The 17,222-nt window shown below is 39.4% G+C and overlaps 1 protein-coding gene across 2 annotated transcripts in view; it reads right to left on the reverse strand.

The window, feature by feature from the left end:
• fras1 (Fraser extracellular matrix complex subunit 1) overlaps window positions 1–17,222 on the reverse strand; it is a 298,584-nt gene that overhangs the window by 159,407 nt on the left and 121,955 nt on the right. For both annotated transcript variants that reach the window (XM_044332436.1, XM_044332428.1), the window contains exons 12-13: window positions 6,855–7,001; window positions 1,513–1,659 (exon numbers count right to left, since the gene is read on the reverse strand). In XM_044332436.1, coding sequence (XP_044188371.1) covers window positions 1,513–1,659; window positions 6,855–7,001 — 294 coding nt within the window. The remainder of the gene's footprint in view (window positions 1–1,512; window positions 1,660–6,854; window positions 7,002–17,222) is intronic.

Genomic DNA, 17,222 nt, shown 5'->3' on the forward strand with positions numbered 1-17,222 from the left:
TGATGTTGTTGTTGTCAAGTGAATTTCATCCAAGTCATGGAGGATGCTAGACTACGATTGGGTGGGGTTATAATCTCCACAAAGACCAAGCCAACACTTTCATTCCCAAGAATTTAAGTCATTTCTCTGCTACTGCGATGTTGAGCCAATGATTTATTAAATCTTGACTTATTTCTAATCAAAATACTCATAATGTTGAAATCAACTGCAGCAAAGAGTCAAGACAACCTCGATAAATAAGAGATGGATTTGAGATTTTGTTTTTTTTTTAAAGGGATTATTACCTGGCGGAGATGGTTCAGGTTTTTATCTGTGGGTGTCTAGTGATTGACAGGAAGCAGAGAGAGAGAGAGAGAGAGAGCGGCATAATGCAGCACTCAGCTTCAGTTGAGTGAAATAACAATAAAACAAAAAAAAAACAAATGACGCTGGACAATTTTCAAGACAATTTCATTTTCAATTCCACATCAATTTTCAAACGCTTAATTGGTTTCCATTCTGTTCTTCTGAAAGACTGCGACGAATAAGAGGAAGAAGGAGAGACGGACGGAAAACTGGCAGAAGTTTAAAAAGTAAAAACTTTTTTTTTTGTGACAGAAATGTGAAGCACGCTCAGTAGTCGCCGTTTAAGACGGCTAAAATTTAACTAATTCCTCAAAACAATCCCGCCGGAGGAGATTGAGCCAAAGTGCAGCAACAGTTCAGCAGACATGCAATAAAAACTTGCTCTTTGCTTCCAAACACTGACTGTCTTTGGCTTCTTCCCTTTTAATATTGAGGCGATATTACTTGGACCCCAGAGAGAGACTTCTCTCCTTCATCACTTCGTAAAATATTCAGTCGAAACATCCACTCCAAGTTATTTCGGATAACCAATCCGCTGGAACCGAGTCACACGGAGTTTATCTGAAGCATCCAAAACACTGTGACACACCGAGTGTGGAGACCAACAGCTAAACTGTGTGTTTACTGAACTGTGGATACATTTCTTGCACCCACACTGCCAAAAGGCTGCTGCTGCTGCTGCTGCTCTGAAACCAAGTGATTGACAGATACTGAGATTTGAAGACGTGTCAGGATGACACACGGAGAAACATCTGTGTGAAAGTGTGTGATTAAAGAATAGAAGTGAATAAAATAGACGAGGAGAGGAGTCAGGAGAGGAAAAAGCTATAATTTGGCTAATTGGCTGTTTATATATTCATGTATATATTAAAATATTGTAGATTATTTGGAATTATTATACATATAGCTTGCATTATTCCATATGTCATATATGTCGAGTATATTTAGATTTATTAGTCTCCAAATTAAGATGAACTGTAACACATTAAACTGTCTAATTAGCATCATCTGATCTAATTAATCTCAACTCAAATGTAGTAAAGCTTACAGTGAAATGAAAAGCTGCTGGAATTTCCCTTTTCCTTGAGCTAAAATACCATTTCAACCTCCATCACAGGCATCCAGACAGTAAAGGAAGTCACATCGAATCCCCCCCCGGATACTCACGGCGGCAGTGTGTGTGGTCATGTTGGTAGGAACCGGGAGGACAGGAAGCCAGGCACTGCCCGCTATCAGCGCTCAGCAGGGGCAGCTGGGAGCTACAGGACTGGCAATCCCACCTACTGGAACAGGTGGCACAGGATGACTGGCAGGCTGTGGTGGGAGGAGGAGGAGGAGAGAAGAGGAGAGGAGAGACTGTGACTGTCAGTTAATTCAAAACTTCATTTTCTCTTCCTATCTCAGCTTTATTTATGGTTTCAGGCTGCCTGTCATAGCTTAGCCAGCTCGCGGAGGAGAACCGGGACAGCTCGTTACAAGGTGAACACGGACTCTCGCTCTCACACCTGCGGGTGATTTAGAGTCTGACCGGCTGAGGATGTTCTCGGACTGTGGAAGGAAACTTGAACTCCCAGATGAAATCCGAGTAAACTCAGAATATATTTCCATGTAAATGTTGTGCACATTTCCCCTTTAAGAAACTATGTGTTTCCACCAACTAATTGCTGTTAATGTAATTACAGTAAACCCCTCTGTAGTTGTGGTACATCGTGGCAGGACGCTGCTGCTGCTTCCCACATAAAACGGCCATTTTTTTCCACTCAAAAACATGTTTCTCTTCTTGTTCTTTCAGCTGGATGTTTGAGCTTCACTGTGCAGAGTGATAGAGAGGTAGAGTTAAAGGCGTGTCCATATAGGCATGATTAGTGACATCACAACTAGTCTGGAGCCAATCGACGACATTTTTTATAGATTCTGGATTTTTCAATGAGGGAGAAGAAAGAGATGTCAAAGATTTTAATGAGGTAATTGTGGAAAAAAATCATATCAGACACATATTATTATGGTATCTATGGTTTAAAGCAGTGATTCTCAACTGGTGGGTCGCGATCCAAAAGTGGGTCGCGGAGCCGTTCTGGGTGGGTCGCGTACAGCTGGTCAAAAATATATAATATTTAATGCGCATCTGATGTTGAACTTGTCTTTTATTTTGAAAAGAAAATATATATATATTATGACAGGCATGCGTCAGAGATGTGCAGCAGTCTTGCGCTGTAGCCATGGTAACCATCATTTGATCAACGTTCACTTTAAGTTTGTGTTGATGTTCGGAGGCAAGACAGTGAAGCCCATATATATATATATATATATATATATATATATGTACATTTATATGTATTTATGTTAAAAAAAGATGACATACATGTGTTTTCGGAGGATATTTTTGAAAAATAAATTTGCTTGGTTTGAATTCTATAAAAGTGGGTCGCTACTTAATGACGGTGGGAAAATGTGGGTCCCAGGGTGAGACCAGTTGAGAACCCCTGGTTTAAAGTATGTCTGACAGGGATCTTTAAATGAATTTGTCCTCTCTGTCCACAAAAAAAACTGTCAGCTGCCCCCCTTTTCAATATTTACATTTTAGACTTGCAGATGGAGTGGAGGCAGGTAACGGTGGGTGGCAACGCTGCTGGAGACTTTCAGAAGATGATGCGTCCTCTCTTTATCACCAACACCGACTCTTGAGTTTTGCAAAACTTTTTGCTTTAGTGTGACATTTAAAATCGGCTTTCTCTGCAACCTACGTACAGTATGTAGCCGCCCCAAAAAGTGCTGTTGGCAAACTAAAGTGTTGTTTTCACAAAAGTAAATCAAGTTTTTATTGATTTAATCATTTCACCAACCGGAGCAGAGTTATACGAAACCTGCAGAATTGAAGAAAAATGTCCATATACGGTATAAAGTGGTAAAAACATTGTTTGCCACAGTAAAACCTGCAGTGGGAAAGAAAGTTGTGCCCACTGAGATGAATTATATTACACTGAACAATAAGTGATGCACTGTTTTGTCCACATATTCTGATACTGAAGGTTACTTTTGACACTGATGACTCTCTGTTTGGTGCAATGTAATCAACTTATGCATAAAGATAATAATGAAAGCAGTGCATATAGAACAGGAGAGAAAAAAAAAAATGCAATGAGGGCACTTGTGATGTTCTTTAATAAGAAATCTCAAGATTACAGAGTAAAAAAAAAAAAAAAACAACCAAATCCCCTTTAAACCTCACAGCCGCCTACACAGAGTGAGAGACGGAAGGAAAAGAAAAAAGAGGAGAGGAGAGCAAGTGGAGGAAAGAAAGATCAGGATGAAGATGATGATGATAATGGAGAGATGGACATGTTACAGATTAGAAAGAGATTGACAGACTAGAGGAGAAAGATGTCCAGAAAGATTAACGAAGTTGTTGGGGGGGGGGGATAGAAACGGGATCATCAGAAGAAAACAAAAGGAGATGGATGGCACTGTTTGGACCAGTGGTGTCCTTACTGGTTTCTATAAATATTATAAGTTCAGCTGATGACAGCGTGTCCAATATGCTGCTGATAAAAGTTGGTTTTGACTGACAGAACCATTAAAGCGCCATCGTTTCCAACATTTTATATTCATTTGTATGTGTTGCGCCCATAGACTGTATAAAAATATGGACGTAGTTACCGTGACGTCACTCGTTGGTTTCTGAAGAGCGTTTTTGAAGCTCAAAGTGAGCCGCTCCGGCCGTCGTCATCTTGGCAGTGCGTGACTCTGCCTAACTCCCAGCCAATCAAAAATGGGCAAAGAGGCGGGCCGAATGGCTGAAACAAGCCACCTAGCGGCTGGCGGACCTGTCACTCAAAGCAGCCATGTCCTTCATTATGCAGAACTTTACGGTTTAATGAAATTTCAACGGGTGAGTTATAAAAAAATTCACCTCCCGTACAGTTGTCATAAAAGGGGAAATTAGCTTTAGAGACCTAAACCGTTGTTTGTACCAGGCTGTAAACATGTTTATTTCTGCTGTAAAGTTGGGAATTTTAACATGGAGGTCTATGGGGATTGACTCGCTTTGGGAGCCTCAAGTGGCCGTTCAAGGAACTGCAGCCCCGGAGGTTGCCGCTTGGTTGCGCCCTAGAAAAAATAGGTACAACTGGCAAAAGGTTGTCTTGAATTTATGTTTACAGTGGAATTATAGATGTTTATATATTATTTTATTCTATTAATATTTCTACTAACATCTCAGGCATCACATGGCTATAATAGTGTCATATTTTGTCATTAGAGGAGGTTGCATTTGTTGGAGCGCTGCCCCTTTAAGAGAATTTCTAAAAAAAAAAAGTGTGTTGTTGTTGTTGTGGGCCGGACGTTTTTTCTCTGTAACAGTACGCTTTGTAACTGAACCGAGCCTAAAATAAAAGCTGTCACAAGAAAATGGAAAGTAGCTCTAGTCCGTCTTGAAGGTGCAACATATGTTATGAGTAATATATGCAAATGTTTGGAAATAAATTCATAATCGACAACTGAAGCAGAAAAAGTAAATATGAACTATTTGAAGCAGACTTTCAATTAATCATTGAAAAGTGCTGCAAATTTAGGTTTTACACAAGATCTTCCTGCAACAACGTGCACTCTATAGTCTTGACTTCATATATTGATCAGTATTGGAAGTAAAAGCACATCAGTGTATTGTGCTTGTAGTGGATTATTTTCCCAAACCTTAAAGAAGTTGTTTCAGTTGCCTAACGTTAGCATCCTTTAGCAGATAAGATTGTTTTTTGTCCAATGTTTTGTGCAGAACTGATCTCTTGCACTGCAGCTAATCTGGAACGTTACTAACCCTAACCCTAACCCCCTAACCTTAACTCTAAACCTGACTCTAACCCTGTTATACTGAAGAACGGATGATGAGTTTAACCGATGTGAAAAGGAGACCAGGTACTAGTTATTGCAGAATCATCTGTTCATTGTATTTCTATCACATCATTTATCTTCGCTTCAGTGACTCATAATAAAGTCAAATCTGACTTAAGTAACATTTAATAAAGGTTTAATAACCTCTTGTTATAAAAAATGGGAACTGGCAACATCTTCATTGTTTCATATGATCATATTTATATATTTTAAGGAATTTTAATAATTAATAATAAATTAGATATCTGTTTTATATTGTTTGTGATGCTACACTCACTGCTGCTATTTTATTAATTAAATCTGTATTGTTAATCCTTTGGTTAATAAATACACAGTTGTTGGTTTTGTGATGTCTCTGTTATATGTTCTACAGTGTTTTGCTTCTATCTCGGCCGGATCACTTGCCCGGTTACATAAAGTTCAGCAACCCAGCGGCCCGTTCTTTATATTTCTAAACACACAAAGTGGAAACGCTGTTAAAGACTCGGCCGCTAACTTTTAGCAGCTTAGGCTTCAAAGTTAATACCTTTATCTGTGCCTGATAGCTTTACAGCGTCGGGGCGTTTGGGTTTTTTTTTTTACAGCTTCATGAATGCTGTGGGCAGTAAATGTCTGGCTCACAAGGAGAACAGGTCAATGGGACGGGACGGCAGATGGTGGGAATTCAATGCAGTAAAATGTAAAAAACATTACGCCTGACGCGGGTCAACGCTCGGTCAAGGTGGTCTCGCTGGGGTTTTCGAGCGGGGCGAACGTGACCGCGAGAACGCACGAATATGCATATAGGCGAGAGGGATGAGAAAAAAACACACACACACATACACACAGTTGAAGTCTCATATTTTATTGCAGGCTCGCTGAGATGCTGCAGCGGAGCCAAAAGTTTAATCTATTTTCAGCTGCTGGTGCTTTTACTTAAATTTAGTTCTTCTTTATGATGTTCAATAAATAATTCTGTTCAAGGATAGATGTGCCTTAAATTAAGTATGTGGGGCTTCTTATTACATTTATATTTGAATATTTATATATGCATATTTCACATTGTTGAAATATTCTACTTTTTATAAAGTTTACTGTCTGTACAGGTGCTGGGCTGCTATACGGTCTATTGATTTCCAAACTGTGATGTAGGGACTACAAAGACCATAATGCAAAGCTTCCAGAGGGTCAACAGGAAAATTATTATTATCTAACAGAGATCTTTGTCTGTTAGATCTAAACGTTGCTCTGCTAACTGTCCTGTGAGATGTGAGATATCTGTATCACTGGAAAGATTCCTGCAGTGTGTTTATGACTTATTTGTGCTCTGATGTCACTCAGAAGAAGGCTTAGAAGGTAAGACTTGATGCAAACTACCTTAATCAGGTTCAAAGGGTACATTTCTCTCCTTCAAAGGTGAGATTTCAGTGTCCTCATTACTTTTAAATTTAGTTTTATCCTTCTGTAGCAAGAAAAATCAAACAAAAAACTACTAACTTTGAGAATCTTTACACTCAAGTGTTGCAACAGCATGTTAATTTATGTGGAGAGAGCTTCATCTGCAGCACTAAAGTGAGATAATTGCAAAGTTAAGGGGCAGTTTTGAGCTATTTTGGATGTATATATTTAAAAGACAATCCTACCTGTGCATACTCGTCCGTCGGCGAAGAAGCCCGCTGGACAGACGGACAGACAGCGGCCGCCACGATGGAGAAAGGCCTTGGGGTCCCTGCAGCTGTCACAGTGGTCGGGGGTCCCCGAACATGACAGGCAGTCTGCATGGCACTGGACTGTAAAACACACATTTAAAAAGTATTTTAAGTGAAGAGATTCTTGCACAATTTAACACAATATGTTTTTGCATCTACGGTGACAATCTGGATATTGGATGGAAAAAAGATTATATGTGCACGGCTGCAGACAGAAAGACACACACACACACACACACACACACACACACACACACACACATTCTGACATTCAATTTCATGCTAATTTTATCCAATACATCTGGACAGACACAGTTGGTGGTGCGAGCCCACTCGAAGATATGGATTCTCACTCACTGACACACACACACACACACTCACTCTGACATTTAATTTTATGCAAATTCTATCCAGCAGATTTGACTTTGCACTGAAACTCAGTTAGTGGAGGCAGAGAGATTTAACTTTGCAAAAACCACACACATGAAATTTAATTTCATATCAAATTCCATCCACAGTCAGAGTTTTTTTTTTAACTCTGTGAAATGTAACCCTACTGGGAGTTTTTGAGTGTATTCGCAGTCTTCTACTGTCGGCCGACGGCTTCCACTGGTGCGTTTTGTGATGAAATGTTGTGTGTGCTTTCCCTGCCCGCTCCGGATCCTAGTTGGCATTTAGAGGCCGTTATTCACTGAGCGAGCCGGTGTGTAAATAATATTTATTACCTAAATATTAAAGAACAAGTAAAAGCAGTTTCAAGCTTGAATAACTTCACTCAGCTTGGGTCACAAGTCTTTGCTCACCAGCTGATGATATCTGCTGTTGATACATTTGTTTCAGTTACTGTTTAATAATAATAGTTATCACGTAGTTCTGCGAGCCGACTCATCCGTGCTCGTTGCCGTTTTTGTGAAACTGTTTTCTGTTCTTGTCTTTCTGGCTCCAGCAGAGGAAGATGACCTCCTAATTCTTCATCCTGCCCCGTACAGCTTTGATTGATCAGCTGGTTTTCCACCCAGAAAAACAGTTATTAATGAGCACATCACCAAACCTCAGTACATTACAGAAAAAAATCATCTGAGATGCGGTTCAGAGGTCTGGAACCAGGCTGAAGGCTGAGTGTGACTTTTAACATTTTAATTGAAAGTGAATGAAGCTTTGCAACGTGCTGCAAACATGTTCAAGAACACAAAAAATTGACTACAAACAAATAAGAATTGATTAAATACACATTGCAATTTCTACTACTAATTCTGCTAATACAAAAAAAAGATTGATGTGATTTTTTTTTTAAATTACAACAGTGTGAGTAATCATATAATCATTCATTCTCCCTCTCTCTCTCTCTCTCTCTCTCTCTCTCGGCTCCTCCTGCTTTCACATCAGCTGTTTGTTGCGTCACTTCTAGTTAACAAATCAGATTTCTCCACGATCTCTAAACAGCCAATCACAGCCTAGCTGTCAAACTTTAAAACTCTCTCTCTGTTGCTGTCAGCTGTCATTTCAGGCAATAATCGCGTCCACCTCCTCCCCATCCACCTCCTCAGCCGCAACACCGGAGCTCGCTCTTAGCCTCTCCATCCCAGATCATCATTCAACCTCCTGACCTCCACGTTCCAGTGTCTAGACTCCATCGGGGGGGGGGGGGGGGGTTATCCTATTCATGCTTTTAACACCACATCATGATGGAGTCTAATCGCCAAGGATTTTTAAATTTATTATCATACTGTTCAATAAACACCATTCACTACGAGTCTCTCCTGATTGAAATAATGTTGTGATTATTTTGAACTGCATAAACTTTTTCAATGACTTTCCATAACGAAGTCCAAGCACTTGACCTAAAAAACTTCAACTTTAAAAAATTCCAACTCCTGAAGGGGTAAACAGTCTGGTTTCCATGTTGCTGTGGAGAAAAATCATCCTTTAATACATTTCATATGTGAAACAAGTTGTAGGAAAACATCAATCCTGCTTTTCAAAATCCTAATCTGTCACAAAAAATTAAAAATGTCATTTAAGAAACTCCCACAACTCTCTCCGTGCATGGCAGCAGTAACACTGTTGTATCTGGACGGCAGGACAAGCCGCAGCACGCGGCAACTTGTCAAACAATATACGTGGCTGCTTGCACTGTGATTGCTCCTTTCATTATGTGAATATACGGAGTAAATAAAGGCCTCGCCACTTGTTAAAAGATCTGATTAATGTCGACTGTAATGACTGAACAGAGCAGAGAGACGAGAAGGAAAATAGAAGAGGATAGAAAAGGCGATGTTGAGATTATGAGAGGAAGAAGAGGCAGAAAAAATAGAAATAGAAAGATGGAGGTGAGACTTTCACCTTAATGGATAATAAGACTGTCAGTAAAGCAGAACATGCGGTTTTAAGTATCTTCATGTCTCATTATTCCCTTTTCTTGCAGTATTTTCTCTCCCTCATCCATTTTCTTTCATCTCATTCTCACTTTTTGACCTTACTTTCCATCCTCCTCTCCTCACCTGTCTGTCTTTTCTCTGACAGGAAAAACTGGAGAGAAAAAACCGAAGCCGTGGGGTAAAAAAAAAAAAAAAAGCAGAGTGTAAGAAGGAGGAAAACAGAGAGAGAAAAGAAGGGAGATTGAGATACTTAGCACTGTATGTTCTGGCCCACTGATGGGCTTATTGGCTAATACAAATATCAGTCAAGTGTTTATCTCTCTATTCAGCTGTGGCCGATGCTTCACCTAGCGGTAATAAACCAATCTCTTGCTGTGGAAGTCGTCCTGTATCTGCTACTTCTGCAGGCAAATTCTTTTCCTGAATGCTAAACATTGGAAACAAACTATTTCGACAGAAAACTCCACCTGACTAGTTACAAGATAATTTCTTGTTTGTTTTGACAGCTGAGAGCAGAAACCAGAATTGGATTTTTTTTTTTTTTTCCTCCTCCTCCCTCCTCTTGAGGATAAAGCCACATTACAGCACCGAGCTCGGCAATCACACGCTTTGATACGAGCCGCTGTTTACAGGAGGTCGCCTCGACGCTCGCGCACTGTACTTTAATTTCTTCACGAGTGTAGCGAGCCAGAATCCCTGAAGCAAAAAATTAAAAACGGCAGCTGTGATTAACAGCAAAGAAAAAAAAAAATCCAGAGGTGCAAACTGAGGTGCTATTAACTGCACAGCTCCACCTGATTAAGACGAATATCTAAGTATGAAACCGCAGATGTGTTAATATCTGACCTGGATGTTGTCGATATGTCACCCAGCATCGTTAGAAAAGTATATGAGGGAAATAAATATCACCTGCCGATTCGACTGTTAGCACAAGCTTGACCTCCGACTGAGACGACTGACTGGCTACCAGCCACGGGAAACTGGGAGAAGAAGCCAACTTACCAACCGCAGCCAACGCTTACCAACATTTGGCTGGTGATTCATGGTAATTTCACACCCTGATTCCCACTAAAAAAAAAAGGCAGTCAGTAATTCATCCATGCAGTCTGCTGCCAATTTCAATCATGAGACTATTTGAGACTCTAAAGCCCGCAATTTTTTTTTTACAAACTTTGTTGATTATAATTGATGGAATAACGGTGAAGGGGGGGATCCGGTATCAGAGGCACATGTTTTAGGGAAATCTGGGCCTGTGTTTATAAAATTTCAGGTCAAGGAATCAGGCTGAAAACCTTCAAATGGGACTTGAGAGTTATTTATGAAACTTCCTACACAACGTTCAGCAAAGAGAAGTCCTTCTATTATAAGTAGGAAGTCAGAATCATGATAATATATTGTGTAAGACGATGGGAAAATTAAAAATATATAAACAAGCACCATTTGTTATTTGTAGGTTTTACTGTATTTATATAGGCAACTGAGTAACTATGGTAACCAAGGTTATATGTACTATAAATGTAAAAACATGCTGCCAAATTAATTAATAGCTTGAGTCACATCATGGATTTTTGTTTTTTAAATAAATAAATGTATTTAAAAGTTGAAAGTAGGGAATTTGTGTACACTTTTCATGACTTCATGCTGAGTGATGGCGAAATTAATTAATACGCACATTATCTGATCAAAGTTTGATATATTATTGCTTAAAGTGTTGGTTATGTCACATTTAAATCGTCAATGTTTCAAAGCTGTATTTTCTCTGTTGCAAAAAATCTTGTTGAGGGAGAGATCGCATCCTAAACAACGTCATTTAAGGAAATTCTTATATTATTGCTAAAACTATAACTGTTAATAAGCTCGTTGTCACCAACATTTCTCCTTCCATTGAACATTTCTGACTGACTGCGATCTCACGTCATCTCCAAGCAGGTTCGGACACCTCTGGAGTCATTTCCTCAACTAGGAAAGTTCATTGAACACTTTTTACACCTAATCTTAGAAGTAAGACCACATTTTTGGCCAGTTGGGACTTATTTCCTAATTTAAGATGCTTGAATAGTAAATACAGACCCTAATTTACATAATACATAATACCTATATCAGTAGAACTAATTCGGGTCAAACCTGAACCGTACGTGCAGGTAGGAAGCTTATATCTACAGCTTTTTCCCACGAGACCTGAACACAGCACGACTCCTGGTTAAGGCCTTCGGGTGTGAACTGCCCAATCCAGAGACAGGCTGTCGACCTCTGGGCCTATAGACAGCCATGATTAATAGGCTTACAGGAAGATTAACGGATGGGAGTTGGGAGAGAAAGAGAGAAAGAGAGAAAGAGAGAAAGAGAGAATCTGTCCTTTTCTATTTTTATCCACAAACTAAACACAGTCTAGAAATCCAGTTCACAGCCAGTCAGACAGACCAACGCATAGTTAATGAATATAAACATGTGTCTGGCTTTTCACATCAATATGTAAACTGTTATGCGTAAACCGTGTTTAAATCACTTATATACATGCATTATGTTACATTACTGTGAGGTCATGACAGGTGCACGTTTATCATGTAATGTGAGTGCAAATATAGAAAAATTACACAAACACATTTAAATATTTCACTCATGCAAACATGATTATCACAGCATGCAAAACACACATGACTCGCTCAGATAAATTATTCACATACACACAAACACACACACACACACACACACACTCATCATCCCAATACCTCTCATATGGAAACACACTCAAACCCCTCTGTAACACACACATGTTGACACTGCAGGGGGACTATGAGGAGACAGTAAATGACACTATTTCTAGCTCTAACACTCTCATCAACTAAACATTAGGGATGTGCAGAAGGCCCAGTATTTGTATCTGTATTTGTTGAGGCAGCAAAATTATTTGCATTTGTATTTGCATAAAAGTGGAAAGAGGCTTAAAAATCCTGTTTTTGTTTTTAAGTATAAGTGTTCATGAAGCGTGTGTCAGAAGGCTCAGCTTTATCTCTGGGGAACACCCCCAACTCCGGGAGTGATGTCCAAATTAGGAAATGTGCGTCATGTAGCAGGTGGATGTGACTCCCCTCGTTGAGACCTGCTGACAGACGTACTGGTGGAGCAGAGGAGAGACACTGAGATAGTGATGTAACCGATCTGCGTACTGGTATTTGACATGTTTTTTTGTTGTTTTTTCCCCAAAAACAAATAATTTTTAAAATATTTGTATGAAACAAATATTCACTATTTGTGCTTTGTCGAATAACGTATTTGTATTCGGGCACACACCCCTACTAAACATTCCTATATTCAGTATATATCATATGTAGAAAGAGGCTGATTGAGTGAAAAAAACACACCCCCCCCTGCACAAAGCAAGCTACATAAAGAAATGACTGACCTCGACCCCAGTAAACACCTTTGGGAACTGTTAGCCAGACCTTATCATCAGTGTCGAACCTCTTGTGTCTAAATGTGAGCAAATCTCTGTAGCCAGGTTCCAAAATCTGGTGGATGTGATAAAGGTGAGTGGAGCAGGTGGACCAAAACCATAGACTGTGTAAAAATATGGACGTAGTTACCGTGACGTCACCCGTTGGTTTCTGAAGAGCGGTTTTGAAGCTCAAAGTGAGCCGCTCTTGGCAGTGCGTGACGCTGCCTAACTCCCAGCCAATCAAAAATAGGCAAAGAGGCGGGGGCCGAATGGCTGAAACAAGCCACCTAGCGGCTGGCGGACCTGTCACTCAAAGCAGCCATGTCCTTCATTATGCAGAACTTTACGGCTTAATAACATTTAAACAGGTGAGTTATAAAAAAAATTCACCCCCCGTACAGTTGTCATGAAAGAGGAAATTAGCTACAGAGACCAAAACCGTTGTTTGTACCAGGCTGTAAACATGTTTATTTCTGCTGTAAAGTTGGACATTTTAACATGGGGGTCTATGGGGATTGACTCGCTTTTGGAGCCTCAAGTGGTCGTTCAAGGAACTGCAGTTTTTGGCACTTCCGCGTTAGCTTCATTTTACAGCCCCGGAGGTTGCCACTTAGCTCAGATGCAAGAACTTCAAAAGTCACAAAAGACTGAGACACAAAAACCAGGAACACTGAGCATGACCACAGGAACAAACGCAGAACGACGCAGAATAAACTCAGTACAAAAACAGAACGAAAGCAGACGACTCGACAAAGACCGAAACACAGGGTGTGGTCGCAAACTAAACATAGGTGAAACACATTAAGTAATTAACAAAGGCGGGGAAAACACAGGAAGTAAAGCTCACAAGACACAAACATTTCAAAATAAAACAGGAACTAAAGTAATCAGACAACAGGTGACACAACACACGGGCAGACTGGGAGCTGATAAACTGGGAACAGGGATGAGCTAACAAGGGAAACACAGAGAAAACCAAAGCCAGGCAACATAAGTACAACACTGAAAACTCAAGAGAACAAAATACACAAAGAGTCCAAAAATAACAGATAAAGTCCAGGCAGGACGTGACAGTGGAAAGTCTTCCTAAAAGAGATGAAATGATAACAAGCCGTCTGTACGTCGCTAAAATACTGATGACATAACTACTAGATTGGGATACAGCAAACCATGTAGTATTATCCATTTCAGTTTGCATCCATTAGCATTAGTTATAAAGCGCCAGATGGAACAAATCAGTCGGAAATAGATTTTTTCATGTTTCATTTTCAGCCATTATCAGGAAATTACTATGCAGGTGGTCACTTTGTGTGTTTTCCATCAGAAAGAAAAACCTTTGGGGGTGAAGGGGGGGGGGGAATGTAATGCAGCCTGGATTATGTTTGTCATCCACTTATTTAACCAATTTACCAAATGTTCACTGCACACTTTTCAAATGAATATTCCTCAAATACATATTTTAGAAATGTCAATGCTGACTTCTTGTATGAAAGGAGACAGCTGGGGTTGCTTGGTGACCGTCATACCTGCACCTGCACCATATAAACGTCTAAACTACTTCCTGCATTAGCGCTAAACAACAACCATTAAACACAAATCACTCATGCAGAATTGCTTCATATGAATGTACTCAAATGAAGTGAATAGAACAAGAAAGCTGCTGTAAGATATTATTAATAAACCAATTTGCTGTTGTGTTAATCTGTTGAATAAAACAAGACTTTTTTTCTCTCTTCAGGGACTCGAAAGCAATCGGCTACTTCAGGATATTACATTTTGCAGGTTTCCCCCTGTTGTTTATCCGGACTAATTAGACCATGTACTTGCCTCTGAATATACAGTGTTGCAGTGGAGAAACTCTCCAAACATTAAAAGAAAAACCCTCAGAAACTAATAAAACTGTTGAGGAACACAAGAACACACACAAGCTAAAGGAATAACTTCCTCCTACATCCTCAAACACTATCGTCTTCTCAAACTGTTCGTTTCTACGGAGCGATGAAAAACGGTCTCCCTCGCCCAACTGTAATTATTCATTCATGCAGCCAAACTTAATTATAAGTCTTCATAAATCTAAACAATGTTATCCCTCAGTTTAATTGCCTGCTGGGTTATTTATCTATGTGAGAAAATAATTTTATTTAACTATAACTGCAGTGTGTCTGTACACTTATTATCAGTCAATTTTTTTAAACAGGGAAGTGATATGTTAGTATTGATACGTGACTGAGTGTAATATAGTGGAAATTTTTGCGTAATTTGTGGTATTTTCTGCAGCTATCAGGACTGAGGTCACCACTGAAGTTACACCATATCACAGTAAAAGCTTTTTTTTTTTTTTTTTTGCATTCATTAATTGTTAAATATGTGTATATATTCTGCCGTGGAAACAAAGTGAAAGTCATGTTTCATTTCATGTAACTTTTAAAGGCTGCAGGGAGGCGAAGAGCAGCACTGATGTTCAGAAAGTTCAGAAACTATTCTAACGCTCTACATATATACATATATATATATATATATATATATATATATATATATATATATATATATACATATATGTGTGTGTGTGTGTGTGTGTGTGTGTATTTCAACTTCAAATGATGGCTTTGTTTGAAAAAGAAGGAAAAAAAAAAACACCCCATCAAACAAAACTGGACTCAGAATTTCAAAGCTCTGGTTGCTTTTTAAACAGAGTTTGAATTTGACTTTAATATTAATATTTAGAATATAAAGGAGAACATTTCAAAAGGAAACTCTACATGTTGAATTAACAGTCCCCCCCTGTATAAATAAAGCTTCTAAACTAAAACAGACAGATGGACGGCTAGTTTACATTGACTGTGTGTGACTGTTTCAGTCTCTGTCCGCAGGCGACGGCGTGCTGACACATACTGAGCAGCTCGGGCCCGGCGCTGCCCTCCTCCTCAAGGACAATTTGGACTTTGTCCTGTGACTGCCTCGCATATCTAAAAACTCTCTCTCTCTCTTTCTCTCTCACATACACACACACTGTCTCTCTGCCTTTAATCTTTATTTATCCACCCAGCTTCTCGTTTACATGTTCAGTGGTTTAATATGTAAGTTTTTAATCAATATATAGCGACTTCCGGAGCAGATGTCACACGGTTTCTTCATTATGAAACACAGAAGCAGGAGACACCTGAGCATCATTCTCACAGTATCAGAGAAATTCAGGGTGAAGTGATTTGTTCAGGGGCGGATTTACCTGCGACACCCTAATTTCCCCCCATTATCCAGGAGGATTTAAACTGAGAAACAAAGCAGATGATGACATTTTGCTACATTGGGTTTAAAACTGAGGTGGTTTGAGAAGCACATATCGATGCAAAAGCTCCTATCTGCACTTTGCAAGGCATTAAAAGCTGTAATATGTAATTATTCCGCATTAAAATGTCTAAAAACAACTGGACCTATGTTATATATGTTGTTGAGTTGTGTACTTACATTATCCAAAATGTTTCCAACAATTTTCAAACCCAGAGAAATCTGTAATTTAATCAAAGTAACGGACCGTTTCATTTGGTCGCATGTCAATGGCGTCATACCTCCTCTACCATAGAGTAAACACGCACCAGATGCATACGGCGGCGCTGTGTTTGTCCGCTACAATGGCGTCTACCAAAGAGTAACTTACACACATACAAGATAATACATCGGCGTTGTGGTTGTTCCACACAAACTGTTATAAATTGACTTTTATTCAGTTTTAAGCCACATTTTCATGATAAATTTTGGTGGTTTTTATCTATATCTTTTAGCCGGAAGAAGGATTTTAGTCATTGGACGTCCGGATCTTAAGTTATCAGAGAAATAAACTGGACAAACGTTAGCAGCAGCTCGGCTAACAGCCCCTCCAGGAAGTCTGGTGGTCACCAAACATTGTAGGAGAAATATTGATTTTTTTAGGTGAAACAGCTTTAATTAGTATTTTTAACGATTTTAATCTGTGTGTATGTTTGTTTTTGGAGAGGAGGCTCCCTATTCTTCACAAACAGCATTCTGCAAGAAAACAAGTTTTTTTTTTAGTTTTCTCAAAAAAGTGCATTTTTCAGATAGGAGGTTTGGTCTTCGGTCAATGATATTTAACTTTCTGACTACTTTGGTGTTGTTTTTGTCTTCATTTTCGTGGATACTGATAGACAATATCACATGACAGTGGAGTTGGATGACAGAAAACTGTTCCTGGTTTCAGATTTTGGGCAATTTAGCACCAGTAATCATAAAAAGAGGAATCAAAGAACAGCCAGTAGTCTGGGAAATAGCCTCGAATACAATGCAAATAAAAGAAACACTGTGATCATAAGTGCAGTAAAACAAATAGCTCAGCAGTGAGTTGTATTTGTTTGCCTGTAATCCTGTGTTTGACTGTGTAGGACATGTCGAGACCCACTGTCTGATGTCAGAGAGCGTCGTGGTCGGTGAAGTATGTGAAGCAGATGAACTGTACGTGATAAAAAGTTGAAGAAA

Source organism: Thunnus albacares, chromosome 2 (genome assembly GCF_914725855.1).
Source record: "Thunnus albacares chromosome 2, fThuAlb1.1, whole genome shotgun sequence".
Lineage (NCBI taxonomy): Eukaryota > Metazoa > Chordata > Actinopteri > Scombriformes > Scombridae > Thunnus > Thunnus albacares.